Source organism: Notolepis coatsorum (genome assembly GCF_963971535.1).
Source record: "Notolepis coatsorum genome assembly, chromosome: 6".
Taxonomy (NCBI): domain Eukaryota; kingdom Metazoa; phylum Chordata; class Actinopteri; order Aulopiformes; family Paralepididae; genus Notolepis; species Notolepis coatsorum.
Genome location: NC_140170.1, coordinates 128406647 through 128421881, shown reverse-complemented (window position 1 = coordinate 128421881; position 15235 = coordinate 128406647). Strand labels below are relative to the sequence as shown.

The 15235-nt window shown below is 42.9% G+C and overlaps 1 protein-coding gene across 1 annotated transcript in view; it reads right to left on the bottom strand.

Moving 5' to 3' along the window:
- Positions 1-15235, bottom strand: part of uqcc1 (ubiquinol-cytochrome c reductase complex assembly factor 1) — a 44371-nt gene that overhangs the window by 15241 nt on the left and 13895 nt on the right. The window contains exons 4-6 of the mRNA XM_084316377.1: positions 5657-5729; positions 3012-3069; positions 2487-2595 (exon numbers count right to left, since the gene is read on the bottom strand). Coding sequence (XP_084172503.1) covers positions 2487-2595; positions 3012-3069; positions 5657-5729 — 240 coding nt within the window. The remainder of the gene's footprint in view (positions 1-2486; positions 2596-3011; positions 3070-5656; positions 5730-15235) is intronic.

Here is a 15235-nt window from a genome sequence, read left to right as displayed (position 1 = left end):
TTCACTTGAGGGTTATTTTCTACTATAGGAAACGGTGCTTACTTCACAATATTGAGCTGGGCAAATGCCTCTAGGTGGCGGTGGGGCCAGGCTTCCATCTGCACCAGCATACACTAAGCTCCAGTAGGGCTAGTCCATGTGGCTGACAATTTGATCACGGAACACTCAATAACCATGAACTGATCCATATTAGCTATAGCTTTAAACATTTCATGAACGGATACATATTAACCCCTTAACTCATTCACGGCCAACCAAGACTATATATATACTATACAGTCTCACGGACCTCGGCGTATCATTGGGACTCATTCTGAGACGCAGAGAGTGCGATGCCGGCCGAATCCTGCTAGGTGGCCATATCGCCCACCCTTTGAAACCTTATTTCACACTGCGTGTTACATTATATATAGTCCAGGCGTAGCATTTGGACTCAGGCAAGTGAATCGCTTCATCCGAGCACTTTGGAATGCGTTCAGCACACTTCATGCATATGTTGTGCCATTTCATGTCAGGGACCCGATGGACATCAATATTGGAAATCGCAATCAGACAATTGGAATATTCATTTTGGGATACCTTCTAGTAAAGGTAAGGACTATATGACATCAATCCTACTTTGATCCAACAATGATTTCACATCGATCACAACGATCATATGTAATGTACTCCAAAACATATGCCGTTGCTGACAATCAGAGCATCAAAAAACGAAACATAATACCTATTATATACCTTTGATTTGGAAATAGTAACGTGTCCAGGCGAGCAACGCGAACGCCTTTAGCAAAATTCACATATCGCTCCAACAAATCCTTAGTGGGGGACAGCCCTAATTCCCAGTGTCAGAAATATTGTGTCTGTTATTTGACTTGAGTAAACTGTAGGGCTGGGCGATTAATCGATTAATTCAAATTCATGATTTAGGACGATTTAAAAAAATGAACGATTTTTTTATTTTTTCCCCAAGAGTTACCCTTTTATTTTACAAAAAGTGATGTTTGGTGAAAGTTAGATTTGCACTTTATTAATCCCAATAGGGAAATTCATTCTTGTTTGATGATCAAGAGGCACCTTTTATTTGTTTTAAGTGAAGTTTGGTGAAAAATCAAGTTATTGCACTATTAATCCCAATAGGGACATTCATCTGTGTTTGATCAAGAGTAACCCTTTATATATATATATATATATATATATTATTATTATTATATATTTTGTGAAGTGAAGATTGGTGAGATTAGGTTTGCACTCCAACCCAAATAAAAACAAAGCTTATTTGAATGATTTCCTTGGCATTTCAAAAAGAAAAAAAAATTGATTAAAATCGTAAATCGGATGTGGTGTGAAAAAATCTGAGATCAAATTTTTAGGCCATATCGCCCAGTTCTAGTAAACTGTAATGAACCAAAGGAGAATATAATTTTCTCTTTTCTTTTTCAACGTTGACGGTGAATAACACCATGCTAAAATTGACCAGACATGACAAGTTGCCACTGAGCTCATTCAGCACCTTCTTGAGATCACGTGTACAAAAATCTAAGCAAATGAATAAAGGGCAGATGATTTACAGGAGGTTTTGTAGATACAGTATTGAATTCCGCCTTCCGGACACATGCAATTTGAAATATGATTATAGACTATCTGGCCTATAAATGACCTTATTATGGCCAAGTCACCCATCTATGGATTGGGCCAAATCTCCTCTTTCCAATGGCCGAGTTCAATCTGGATTTAGTACCACCAGGCGCCCCTGACAGGGCAGCAAAAACCGTGAATGAAATCTACTGTAAGTACAGTTACTTTTTTTATAATGTAAATTGCTCTACCGTTTTTCATCAGATTGCAATTCAATGACGTTCACAGAAAGGTAGAGAAACTAACTGTTCTATTTTATGGCAATAACGTTCAGGTTTGTTCCACCCGTGCGATATGATTCCAAAAATAAGGGAAAAAAGCTTCACACTAGAAGTCAGATGAATGACAGGGGCTGGCGTGAGCTGGGAAGTGTATTTAATTTTTTTTTAAAGCGCATCGAAAGCCCTGCGTCTCTTCTCTCAAAATACTACACTCAAGTTAGGTTGTGCCAAGTCCTCGCTTCAATAAATGCCTTTTTCCGACTTGATTCGCTGAGATTTCTATAAACTCATATTTCACCAATACCGCTTAAAATCATTGGTAAACAAACGTAGTGCTGGAATTGGAAATATAAAATTTGACTGCTGTTTTGACAGGGTTAGGGGCTTTACTCTTGGCTACATTTTAAGAAGAAACGCAACATTAATTAACACCTTCTATATTGATGGATTTATGGCGTGACATCAATCTCGTACCGGTAGCATACTGCTCGGGCATAAGAGGTTAAGCCTGAGCGGTCCGGTACCGTTATGAGATTGATATCATGCCATAAATAGATGTTTTATGTTTCTTTAGTTTGGGTTAAGTATAGTAAATACAATAAACTTGATACACACACTCCACTCACTTACCCCCATGATCTTGCTCCTCTGCTCTACATCCTCCCACATGGAGTGAACAATGTAACGACACATGTACTTCCCTTCTCTGCCCTCCTGTCGCATCCGAACCAAACACATCCTACAGAGAGACGGAGGGATGGAGAGAGACAGACAGAAAGATAAGCATGCAAGTGGAGTGGTGTTAATTTTTTTTTTAGGAATTATCCATGGTCTAGCTGCACAACTGCGGCTCGCACAAAGGTGGTAATCACAGACATTATCCTCCCACATTAACATGGTTGAAATTACATTACATCGCCTGCATTCTGCACAAGGGAAATTACTACTTTCACATGGGCTAATTCCTACAATAGCTTATCAGCGCACCCATGCTCCAAGTTGCGAAAAACGCCATTAACTACAGTGTCAGTTTTCACAATGGAGCAAATTTGGAGTAATCTTTTCTCACGTGAGTCAGAGCGTGGAATTTCCTTTTCGCTCAACTCCACTCACATGCTCCAATACATACAGTACGCATATGTATGTATGACCTACCATACATGAAGCTGTGCCACCAGGAACCAAGAGTTGAGTGTGTCGGGGAGGGTACATTCTGAAAACCAAGAGCAAGCTTGTAGATTAAATAGTCAAATGTCTATAAAACCTAAAAAACTTTGTGTGCACAATTCATACAACCGCATGATATGACGGCGCTAGGGCTGAGCCCAAACGTTCGAACCTTCATTCGTTACGTTGGCATTCGAATTCTAAATCAACATTCTAATTTTTTATTAAAAAAAAGTTTATTTTTGTATGCGTCTATTCATTCTGTTTAAACCAATGGGGTTTTTCTTCACAGTTGCAGATAAAGATTAGGCTACACTAATATTATAGTATTAAACATTGATGAGTTATATTCAATAAAGAAAGTTGATTTAATTTAAAAAAAAATAACTAATTTAATCAGATTAATCACCATTTAAATTGAGGATTTAGTTTGAGGATATTATATAAAAAATATATATATAATTTTTTTTTAGAAATGACTTTATTTTTAATAAATATTTTTTTTTAATTAAAAACGAAGGTTCGAACGTCCGTTCAAAAAACCCTGATGAAGTTCACATCCCAAGAACAGGCTTCGGGGACAGCCTTATATGATGCCCTGTTTGAGCTTGCGGATTGCTAATGGTCTGTATACTGTAGCAACACCAGCAGGTGGCCTAGAGGTAGATGTTGACTAGTGACCCAAATACCCAATGTTTGCAGGTTTGATCGCAGGCACTAATAAGAGGTTTTATTCCAGCCATGAGCAGCAAGTGCGTAAAGTGCCCTTTTGAGCAAGGCACCGGACGTGGTGGGAAACCATGTGCTCTGACTACCACTAGTGTGCATCTTAAATGGGATTAAGACAAACTCCAATAACCACAAGGTCATTACAGTAACGTGGTGTGATTGACTGCTGATGGGTCATGTTCAGCTGAGGCCAACCTTTCCAGCAAACGACCAACGGCAGCCATGGTCAATATTGACCAACTTGTCTCAGGTAATAGAAGATGAATGGTCAAATTTGTTCTCAAGTGACCTGCCTGGTTAAATAAAGGTTAAATAAAATAAATAAAATAGTCTTCTGGCAAGTGGTTGCTGGAATTGCTTGGGGTGTGAAGGCTCATGTTAACCTGCTGAGCACAGGCCAGTTTCCAAAGCGTATGTCTCCTCTCAATGACCTGCATTCATGCCTCTCTTTAACATCGCTAAATTATTGTAAAGAAGCAAAGGGTTAATTTGGGTAGTAATGTTTCAGAAAAATCACCCCATTACACATTACTCAGCCATGACTATATTAAATACACATTACTCACCCACAACTATATTAAATACACATTACTCAGCCATGACTATATTAAATACACATTACACACCCACAACTATATTAAACACACATTACTCACCCACAACTATATTAAACACACATTACTCACTCACGACTATATTAAATACAAATTATTCACCCACGACTATATTAAATACACATCATTACTCACCCACGACTATATTAAATACACATTACTCACTCACGACTATTAAATACACATTACTCACCCACGACTATATTAAATACACATTACTCACCCACGACTATTAAATACACATTACTCACTCACGACTATTAAATACGTACACATTACTCACCCACGACTACATTACTCACTCACGACTATTAAATACACATTACTGACTCACGACTATATTAAATTCAAAGCACACCAGGAGGGATGCAAAATAAACCTCAAAATTGGCGAAAAAGTTCAAACAAAGGATAGTAAAAACAAGTAATTCTGTATGTATGTATGTGTGTGTGTGTGTGTGCCAGGCAGTAAAGTGTTATATAAATGTGTCAAGCAGGTGGTGAAGGTGTCCCAGTGTGCCCATCAGTTCTGTTTGGACTGCTCACAGTACCAAGGCTGCAGCATGTGTGTGTGCATGTTCGTGTGCATGGGTGTGTCTCTGGTAGATGAACACCAGTAACAACGCTGCAGTGTGTGTGTGTGTGTGTGTGTGTCTCTCTGTTGGATGAGCACCAGTACCCACACTGCGGTGTGTGCGTGTGTATTTGCGTGCGTATCTGTTGGACAGCAGTGTGTATGTACTGCTATGCTTGCAAGCAACAGTTTATAGTACCAGTCTATCCCTGAAAGAGGGAAAGCCATGCCTAATGCCATATGGAGTGTTTGGGTCAGATTCAGAACATTACAACTGTGGCTGACAACACGCCTCACAGTGTACGATGTGCTTTTGTAATAGTGCAGCTATATTGGTCTCTCACTTTTATACCTCGTGAAAATGCAATCAATGTGTGACGACGATTGAACACTTCGTCACCCTAAACTGACTTTGCAGCTTGTCGGATCGTCAAAAGTAAATTTACCTTGTTTAACACTATGTTGCAGAGACTTGGAAAGGCTTTTTATTAAATAGCCAATGGCTTTTTAGTGGCTCTCTTTCAGCTCAAGGACATAACTGAATATTTGATTCAAGAGCTTCAAGGTTTGGAAATTCATAATTTTTAAGACTAAAACACAGAATAATGATTTATTCCATTATAGCAATCACAAATGAGAAAGAATACTGTATGGAGTTATACACGTGACATGTTTAGCATCAGACAGACAGAACTAGGACAACTGTTCAATACTTACTTTCAAAGAACTCGTCATAGTTGACTCGCTCTACACAGCAGGTGTACATACGCAGCGCAGCAATCTTGATTTTCTGTCAAGAAAACAAAAAAACTGTTTTCATATTGTTTGCAATCAATTAACCACAGCCTTTTGGACCATATTTTTGGTTCCCCCTTTCTGGCAACAGATAACAGTGGTTCACATCGACCAATACAAAAATGGTAATTGTCCTGGGGATTAGGTCTAACAAAATTCAATGTGATTTTAATGTTTTTATTTTACTTGAATTAAAAGTGGCACACAGTCCTTTCATTGGTTGAGTGAGTTTCATGAGCCCACGGTTCATGAAACCCATTTGAACACCAAATATATTATTTCAAAGCTGCAATCTGAAGCCAAGGCTCTTGACTTTAAGGAGACATGAGGTTTAGTGAAAAACAAGAGGTTTTCTCGTCTTAACTGCCTCCATCCCACCATCTACCCAATGCTGCTGTGCATGTTTCCCAAGAGCTCAGCTCACACATCATAAAAGCCCCAAGGGCGCTGGTTATGGCAATGTTTGGCCGAGGCAGGACTTTGGCCACCGAGAACAGGAGGTGGCATAAGTGGAGAGGAATGTGGATTCTGATTCTGAAACACACACACACACACACACACAGCTGACTGGCAAAGCATCAGGCTATGAGTTGCTTTGCCAGGCAAGGCTTGGCGTAGGCAGAGTGATCCCTGTGACTTGGTTTCCTCTTGTTGCCCAGAAGGTGTTGTTGCCTTCACACAAGATTTACAAGCTACTAGGTTGAGTCAGGGTTTTGCAGAACAGCCACAGGGGCCGGCATAGTGACATGGGGTGACATGGGACCAGCGTTCAACAGCAGTGGTTCTCAAAGTGGGGACCCCCAGGTAGGGCTGTGCGATATCGTTCATGATATGAGTAATTTTATATTGCAATAACAGTATACATATCACAATATAGTATGTTTTCTGTAAATCCATGACTACTTTTAGATAATCCTGTGAACTAAATGCAAATGCAAGGCACTTTCTCTTTTCTCCTTTTATTTCGGAGTGACGTTGAACAGTGCTTTCAACACTTCCATGTAGCATCTCTTGGCTCTGCCTGTTCTGCCTCTCTGGCTCCTCTGTAACGTTAGGTGGTAGAAGAAGTCTGTTGTGCTCGAGTTTGATGTGGGAACCGGTCTGTGGCATACTTTGCAAATTTTTCTGGTCAGTGTCAGATTTCTTTTATCCCCCCTTTTTGGTACAAGTTCCTCATCTTGTCTTGGTTGGGCTCGAGTCCTGTTCTGTATCAGAGTGTCGTGGGGAGTTTCCTTCCGTGTCTCGCTCCTCCATGTTAGTTTGTTATTCAAGCCAGTGTGTAGAAAACATAAAGCAGGGTCTGACTGAATGAGGTAAAAGTCCTCAATAACAATACATATATATATAGTATGTATTATGTAAATGTACTACTTTGATGAACTAAATACAAATTAAAGGCATGCACCACACACAGAAAATCTCTCACCTCAGCATCTCTTCCTATTGCAGCTTTCACTTGTACAAAACCAATCATTTCCACGGATTTGATTTCAGAGTAGGTATGATGAATTAGCAATAATAATTTGCAAAAAACTTGATGAAGTCAAATGGATATAACAGAATAATACCACGACTTGAGTAGAGTGAAAACGGATGACAAGATTTTTAAAGCCAAAGTAAATAAAAATATATGGTACAACTGAAGGCTAAATATTGGGTCCTCATCCAATGGTACACGAAAGCAGATTGATGCATTTTTATTCAATAAAACCAGATGCAGGTGCAGATAATGTTCTGGGATCTTGCAAGACATTTGTATTGCTGCATGCAGTGACATGAGGTGCACTGGTCAGCTGTTCTGTTCCATGTCACACTCCTCCATGTTTGTTTGTTATTCCAGCACATGTGCATGGGGTCGGGAATTAATTAAAATACTGACAACAAGGCAATTCAGTGGCTTTTTTGCCAAGAGCGATAGAGGAAAATATTTACAGATGTTCCCCTTGTCCTGATATATCTCGTCATATCGAACAGCCCTAGAGTCACAAGACAACTTGATTGTTTTGGTTTTGGCACCTTCTGTTCCTGTTACCACTGGGGCCTGCCTCTCCTGTGTTCCTGCCACCACTGGCCTGCCTCTCCTTGTGTTCCTGCCACCACTGGGGCCTGCCTCTCCTGTGTTCCTGCCACCACTGGCCTGCCTCTCCTTGTGTTCCTGCCACCACTGGGGCCTGCCTCCCCTTGTGTTCCTGCCACCATTGGCCTGCCTCTCCTTGTGTTCCTGCCACCATTGGCCTGCCTCTCCTTGTGTTCTTGCCACCACTGGCCTGCCTGCCGATGTGTTCCTGCCACCACTGGCCTGCCTCCCCTTGTGTTCCTGCCACCATTGGCCTGCCTCTCCTTGTGTTCCTGCCACCACTGGGGCCTGCCTCCCCTTGTGTTCCTGCCACCACTGGCCTGCCTCCCCTTGTGTTCCTGCCACCATTGGCCTGCCTCTCCTTGTGTTCCTGCCACCATTGGCCTGCCTCTCCTTGTGTTCTTGCCACCACTGGCCTGCCTGCCGATGTGTTCCTGCCACCACTGGCCTGCCTCCCCTTGTGTTCCTGCCACCACTGGCCTGCCTCCCCTTGTGTTCCTGCCACCACTGGGGCCTGCCTCCCCTTGTGTTCCTGCCACCACTGGCCTGCCTCCCCTTGTGTTCCTGCCACCACTGGCCTGCCTCCCCTTGTGTTCCTGCCACCACTGGCCTGCCTCCCCTTGTGTTCCTGCCACCACTGGGGCCTGCCTCCCCTTGTGTTCCTGCCACCACTGGGGCCTGCCTCCCCTTGTGTTCCTGCCACCACTGGGGCCTGCCTCCCCTTGTGTTCCTGCCACCACTGGCCTGCCTCCCCTAAGTAAGCATGTTGCTCTCTTTCATTGTGACACAATTAAGTTCTCAAATTCTCATTAACGACATCGTTGGGCAGACACACTGGATTTTAACTTCTCTTCATCTTAACCGTGTCGAGATGTAAAGAGGTGGATAGAACCACACTGACTTTCCAACAGGTTCATAGGTTGTTTGTGAAGGTTGCAAGTCTGGGCAGGCAAGGTAAACACAACAGAGAGGACTGTGTGCTCTAAATAAAAAGTGTTAAGTGTTTTACTGAATCCATTTGGAAGATCTTTGTGCCACCTTTACCGTGCCTACACATTTATTACATGAGGGTCAACTGGCTTGGCACAGGCACAATACCAGCTACCAACCAAATGCTGCCAGTGCTGGCTGTGGCTGGTAAGTCTATCAATTCTATTCTGATTTAGACAGCTGGTGAATTATGAACAAGAGCAGTGACATTCTAAATCCATTAGCAACAGTGGCTGGGGGACATAAAGTGTGTTTCAAGCCTGTTGCACAAGAACCTGTGCACTGATTAGAGGCTGTATATGCAACGCCCTCGCTACTTAATTTTACCATGGTATTAGGGCTGCACGATTTTGGGAAATAATCTAATTGCGATTTTTCTGACAGATATTGCGATTGCGATTACATTTGCGATTATAATTTATCTTTTTAAGCAGCCCCACAGAGGTTTATTGTAAAATGCGCCTTGCATCTGGCCTATGCGGTGAGTCTGTTCGGGACACAGAGTCTGAAAATGTTTCTTTTTACCTGGGAATCGATACCGGTACCCAATGGTACTTTCTTTTTTTATCTACTTTTTCTCCCATTTTCTATTTGTCTCCCATCCCAATTTCGTATCGTCCAATTCTACCCTCCCCTGTCTCGAACACTGTTAGGCCATGCCTCCCACAAGCCGGCTGCAATGTGGACGAAGCCTTAAATCACGTGTCCCCTCCGGTACTGGAGGAAGCAGCAGTCGCATCTTTTCACCTGCACAGCGCGATCTCTCAGCGTCAGGGGTCTGCGTGGGAGGGACACGCCGCCCCCGTCGCTTCCTGATTCTGCTGCGCAGGCGCACCAACCGACCTGTAGGAGTGGCTGTCCACAACGTCCGATCCCCACCCATCAGCTTTCCACCCCCTAATACTGCCAATTGTATTAGTATGAACGACCAGCCAAGCTGATAGCAATGCGGAGAGCTGGGCTCGAACCCAGCGTCTCCTGCATTGGTGGTGAGCGCCTTGCCCACTGCACCACCTAGCCGCCCCGGTACCTTTTTTCCTGTACTTTACTCTCCCTCTCTGAAGTCTAAACTTCACAACACACAATCTAAAACCCCTTACCTCCCTCTCCCAAACTGTTCAACAATTTATTTTATGTTGCTCCCCCCCACCCTTTCCTTACTCAGCTCAGATGTTTTCTCTGTCTTGAGCAGGGTTAGCTAGGAACAGCTTTCTCAAGCTTCGCACCTTGGGCATGGAATGGGCTACAGGACCATTATCCACTTAGACACCCCGGTCTCTCTTGGTGAATTTAAATCTGTATTACATAACTTCCTACAAGAAGAATGTTGCTGCTTTCTGTAGTCGCGTCCTGACTGCAAAATGACTGTAATATTACCCTGTATTATACACTTTTACTATTAGACTATTCTGCTTTGTGTTTACATGTGATGTATATTGTATACATGCACATTTATTATGTTCTTGTGTGATGTATCGCACATTTTATTGCTGTGTGATGTATTGCAAATGTTATTGCTGTCATCTTGGCCAGGTCTCCCTTGCAAAGGAGATCTTGTATCTCAATGGGACTTCCTGGTTAAATAATAAAAAAAATAAAAATAAAAAATAAAAATTTAATTGCAGGCCTGGCGATTTTTAATTGCATCCTTTCAAATCGCGATTTTGATTAAAAATCGATTAATCGTTCAGCCCTACATGGTATCCTGGTTAGTAAAGGCAATATCCTGGACAGAAACAACTTGCTACTGGAGGTAATGTGTGTGTGTGTGTGTTGGGGGGACATTGCTGGCTGACAGCCCAAGACTGCTAGGGCAATGGAGCTCTAATGTCCCCCTTTGACCGCCACACACACTGGCGTCGCATTACCGTCTCTAGATCCTCTCTCTCACATGCATACATACATACTATGATGACGCTTGTTCTACATACTTTTTCACTTGCACCTATTCTCTAAGGCTTGTGGATTGCCGTCACTGTCAAAATGCTAGAGTCTGTTCTACATGCTACCCACTGCAAAAATCCATAAACATGCATCTGTCCTCCATCTCAGGAGCCAATGTAGCATATTATAGCACACAGCTTTTGACTTGGCATGGACTTCCTGATTTATTACTAACGTGAATTTTTCCAGACATCTCTTGGTAGAGCCTGGGGTGGGGCCTGTAGGGGTCTGGCCTAGGGGTCTGCACGTGCCCAGCCCATGACGTTCAGGCCCTGCCTGACAATAAGCCTGACTGTAATGCAACATTTGAAGCCTGAGTCAAAACCCCAAATGTTATATTGCAAGTTTATCTGTTATATTCCACTGATTGATATAAGATATCAGAAATTGTGCTGAAAGACACAGCAGCAGCATGGGCTAAACTGGCTTATTTGATTTTTGCTTTACAATACACAAAAAGATTTAACTTATTGAAGGCCATCTAGAATATTCCTCGACTCACACGAAACAAATAGCCTACTCAGTCACTAAACAAAAACAGAAATCAGAAATCACAGAAGAAAAAGAAAAGATTTCGAGCAGAGTGACGTTTACGTGGGCAAGCCTTATTAAAGCACAACAGAACAGGTCAGTGGCGGCCTCACACCAGCAAATAACCTATAATAATAAATCAGAAAATCAAATAATTTAAGATTTGCCTTCTCCAATAACAAATAACTTTGCCATAACTTAGGCTAATAATGATTCATCTTCGCCCATTCAGTGCAACAGTTAGGCCTAATTGGCCAACTTTGCCTGTCTCTAACTATTTACAGTAATTTAATTCCAGTAGAATTGAAATGAGTCATGGAGGAGAAGAATAGAGTCCACCATAGATGGCTTCAGTGCGGTCCCTCCTTTCCTCACAAACTTTTCCCACCGAAGACCGAAATGCACGCAAAAACAATAACCAATCACAGACCAATATGCAGACATAAGAATAGGTATAAAAGTAGTGCAACATAGAACGTTCGTTCATTGTCTGAATTAAATAAAAAAAAAAAAAAGAAAATCTAACCCTAACTAACCATACTGTCATGCACTTGTCCTAATAAACTAACCTACACTGTAGCACTCAACACTTTGGCGAACATTGTTACTCAGCTGATAGAGTTGTGCCCTTCCTGATGGCTTGTCGTACAGAACTTGTAAGTCGCTTTGGATAAAAGCGTCAGCTAAATGACTAAATGTAATGTAAATGTAAACGTGCAGACATAAAAATAGGCATAAAATAAGTCCAATAAGTACAGTGTTGCTCGAAGGCATGTGAACCCCCCCGGAACAGCCAGTCCCCCAAACACCCCACACATCAATCCCCACCACATCCGTGGGCCGCCACATCTCCCCCGGTCCCGGCGACCTTGCCACCACGAGGAAACCAGCGAACCCCAACCCCAAACCCCACGGAGGAATGACAATATCACACGCCCCAGGACCTGCAGCCACGCCAAAGGAGCCACGCAGCAAGGCAGCGACTCCAAACACTCAAGCAGACCGAAGGACCCTGGCCAGTCCCCACCACTGAATTCTCCCAACCCACCGACATCCCAGGGACCCCCCGCATGAAGAACCCACCACAGCACCCCAAAGCGTCCCAAAGGTCCCAGTGCCATCCCAGACCACTCACAACAAGGGAATATGGGGGAATATGTGTGTGTTTTGTAAGACAGACGATATGCCATTCGGAAGAATCGATAAATCGGGACCAAATTATCGATAATTATTACATGGCGTTTTCACATTCGCCGAAATGCTTGCTTGTGATTGGTCAACAGCCCCCCGACTGCGGTCATTATTTTTCAATAATGACCGCAGATTTTTCAATAATGACCGCAGAGCGCAGCTGTTCGCAATCAAGCCCACTGACACACTGTTTCAGTGCAATTAGACACTGCCGTGCCGGCGATGACAGGGGGCGGAGCGACGAGCGGAGCCAGAACACAGCGGAGCCAGAACACAGAGGCTGCCCGCGATAATAATAATCACTTTATTTGGGCTGACAGAGCCACAGAACAACTGCGATTTGTCAAATGAATTAGGTATATTGTTAGTAAGTTAGCCATGTAATAAGCGGGATAATGTATAGCGCTGCACTGACAGCGGAGCCAGAGGCTGCCCGCGATAATAATAATCACTTTATTTGGGCTGACAGAGCCACAGAACAACTGCGATTTGTCAAATGAATTAGGTATATTGTTAGTAAGTTAGCCATGTAATAAGCGGGATAATGTATAGCCTACTCGGTCATTGTCGCAAAATAATTGACCTTCACTACGTTTAAAACACCTCGGCGCGGCGCCTCGGTATTTTAAACTCTGTGTCGGTCAATTATTTTGCGACAATGACCTCGTAGCCATACATTATCCCTTACATATCGATATTTGTATTAAAAAATATATATAATAATAATTAAACAACAAATTGATGTTTATTTTGCAGCAATTGTTTGTTGTTTGCCGCCATCTCTAGTGTTACAGATTTCCCCATTCAACACTACCACAGTGATCCTTTTCATTTTATAGTCGGTGGTCTCTGGATGTGATGGAGGAGTGCACTGCATATTGAATGCACAGTGCAGAGTTGCAATTCAACTGAATGGACATGAAATGGGGATGTTTTAACTACTTAAAAAATTTTTTACACTTATCGATACACAGTTATCGATAAATCGATAAGTGGTCTCAGCCTTAGTGTTTTGTGTGCGGCACCTTGCACAGTCACACAGACGCTTCAGCAAGGAGCATAGACTGTAGGACCAGGTCGCTCGGCTAAAAGAGAGAGAGCAGGGAGCAGCCCGGCTGAGCCCGGATTATGTATTTAAAAACAAAGCCATACCCGACCCGAACCCGTCGGGCAGGGATGCAGACCTCTAGTGAGGCCAGCAGTAGCAACCCCTGCCCTATACACACTGAAATCAAACATCCAGACAAAAACTGCCTTTAAGTATTGTGATTCAATATTTAATTTGCTTGAGATAAATTATAACCTACTTCCAGAGACAAAGTACATCATGAGTCAGATTTACTTTCCTTGATGTTTCCTAGTATCTTGCAATTGAAATGGAAGCCTTTGCAGAGGCCTAGGCTAGTTGTTAGGGAATGGTAGAGGACTGGCTAGTACTTGATGGGTAGTGTTAGCAGCCTTGATTAGCTTGTTACGTTTAATTTGCGAACAAAACAGCCAATTATCTAGATTTAACCCCCCTTGTATATTTTTATGGTTATTGTCGATATTGGCCTTATTACCATTATTGGTATCGCCGTGTATGTTTCCAAAATTGTTAGCGGTTGACCATTTTTACTCTAGCACAAAGATAGCATCATCTTGCAGGAAAGCAGAACATCTTAAGAGATTTTTATTTTTTATCAACTTTTTTCTCCCATTTTCTATTTTTCTCCCATCCCAATTTCGTATCGCCCAATTCTACCCTCCCCTGTTTCGAACGCTGTTAGGCCATGCCTCCCACAAGCCGGCTGCAATGTGGACGAAGCCTTACATCACATGTCCCCTCCGGTACTCGAGGAAGCAGCCATCGCATCTTTTCACCTGCACAGCGCAATCTCTCAGCGGCGGGGGTCTGCGTGGGAGGGACATGCCGCCCCCGTCGCTTCCCGATTCCGCAGGCACACCAACCGACCTGTAGGAGTCGCTGTCCACAACGTCCGATCCCCACCCATCAGCTTTCCCATACTAGCACTGCCAATTGTGCTAGTATGAACGACCAGCCAAGCTGATAGCAATGCGGAGAGCTGGGCTCGAACCCAGCGTCTCCTGCATTGGTGGCGAGTGCCTTGCCCACTACACCACCTAGCCGCATCTTAAGAGATCTTAAGGAATCCATAGATATCATGTCATGCTAGCTCACCGGGTACATATGCGTGATTTTTTTCCATAGCCTACCCTGACCCTAAGCATAACCCACTTCGAAAGAGGGCCAAAGCATAACCACTTCGAAGCAGAGAATATATATGTACAAGGCGGAAGAGACCCTTCGGAGCTAAACCAATCAGAGGGTCTTCGCTGTACGCGGGCTAGACAATCAGAGAGTGTCTTCGCAAACGAAGGCTACGGGGGGGAAAAAAAAATCACATGGTACATATCGCTCCAAAGTCAAGCAAACCTTTTTGATGGGCAGGGAAATGGGCCATGTTCAAAAGGGTCCCTTGACCTTTGACCTCCCATCATCTGAATGAACCCCATAAGTCTCCTCTATACAGCCATGGCCGATTTATGGTAGTCCTAGAGATTTAGGCCCAAACCATGGAGTTGTTTTGCATGCAGCACAATTGTTTATTTTCATCTTTTATTTATCAGTTATATATACATTACATACACACAAGTATATAATAAAGTTCAACTGTAAAATATCCTTCCTCCAGTACATATCTTCGTCACAAACTTTTTGATAACCAAATTTGAGGGATCCTTGCTAAAAAAGATTTGTATATCGG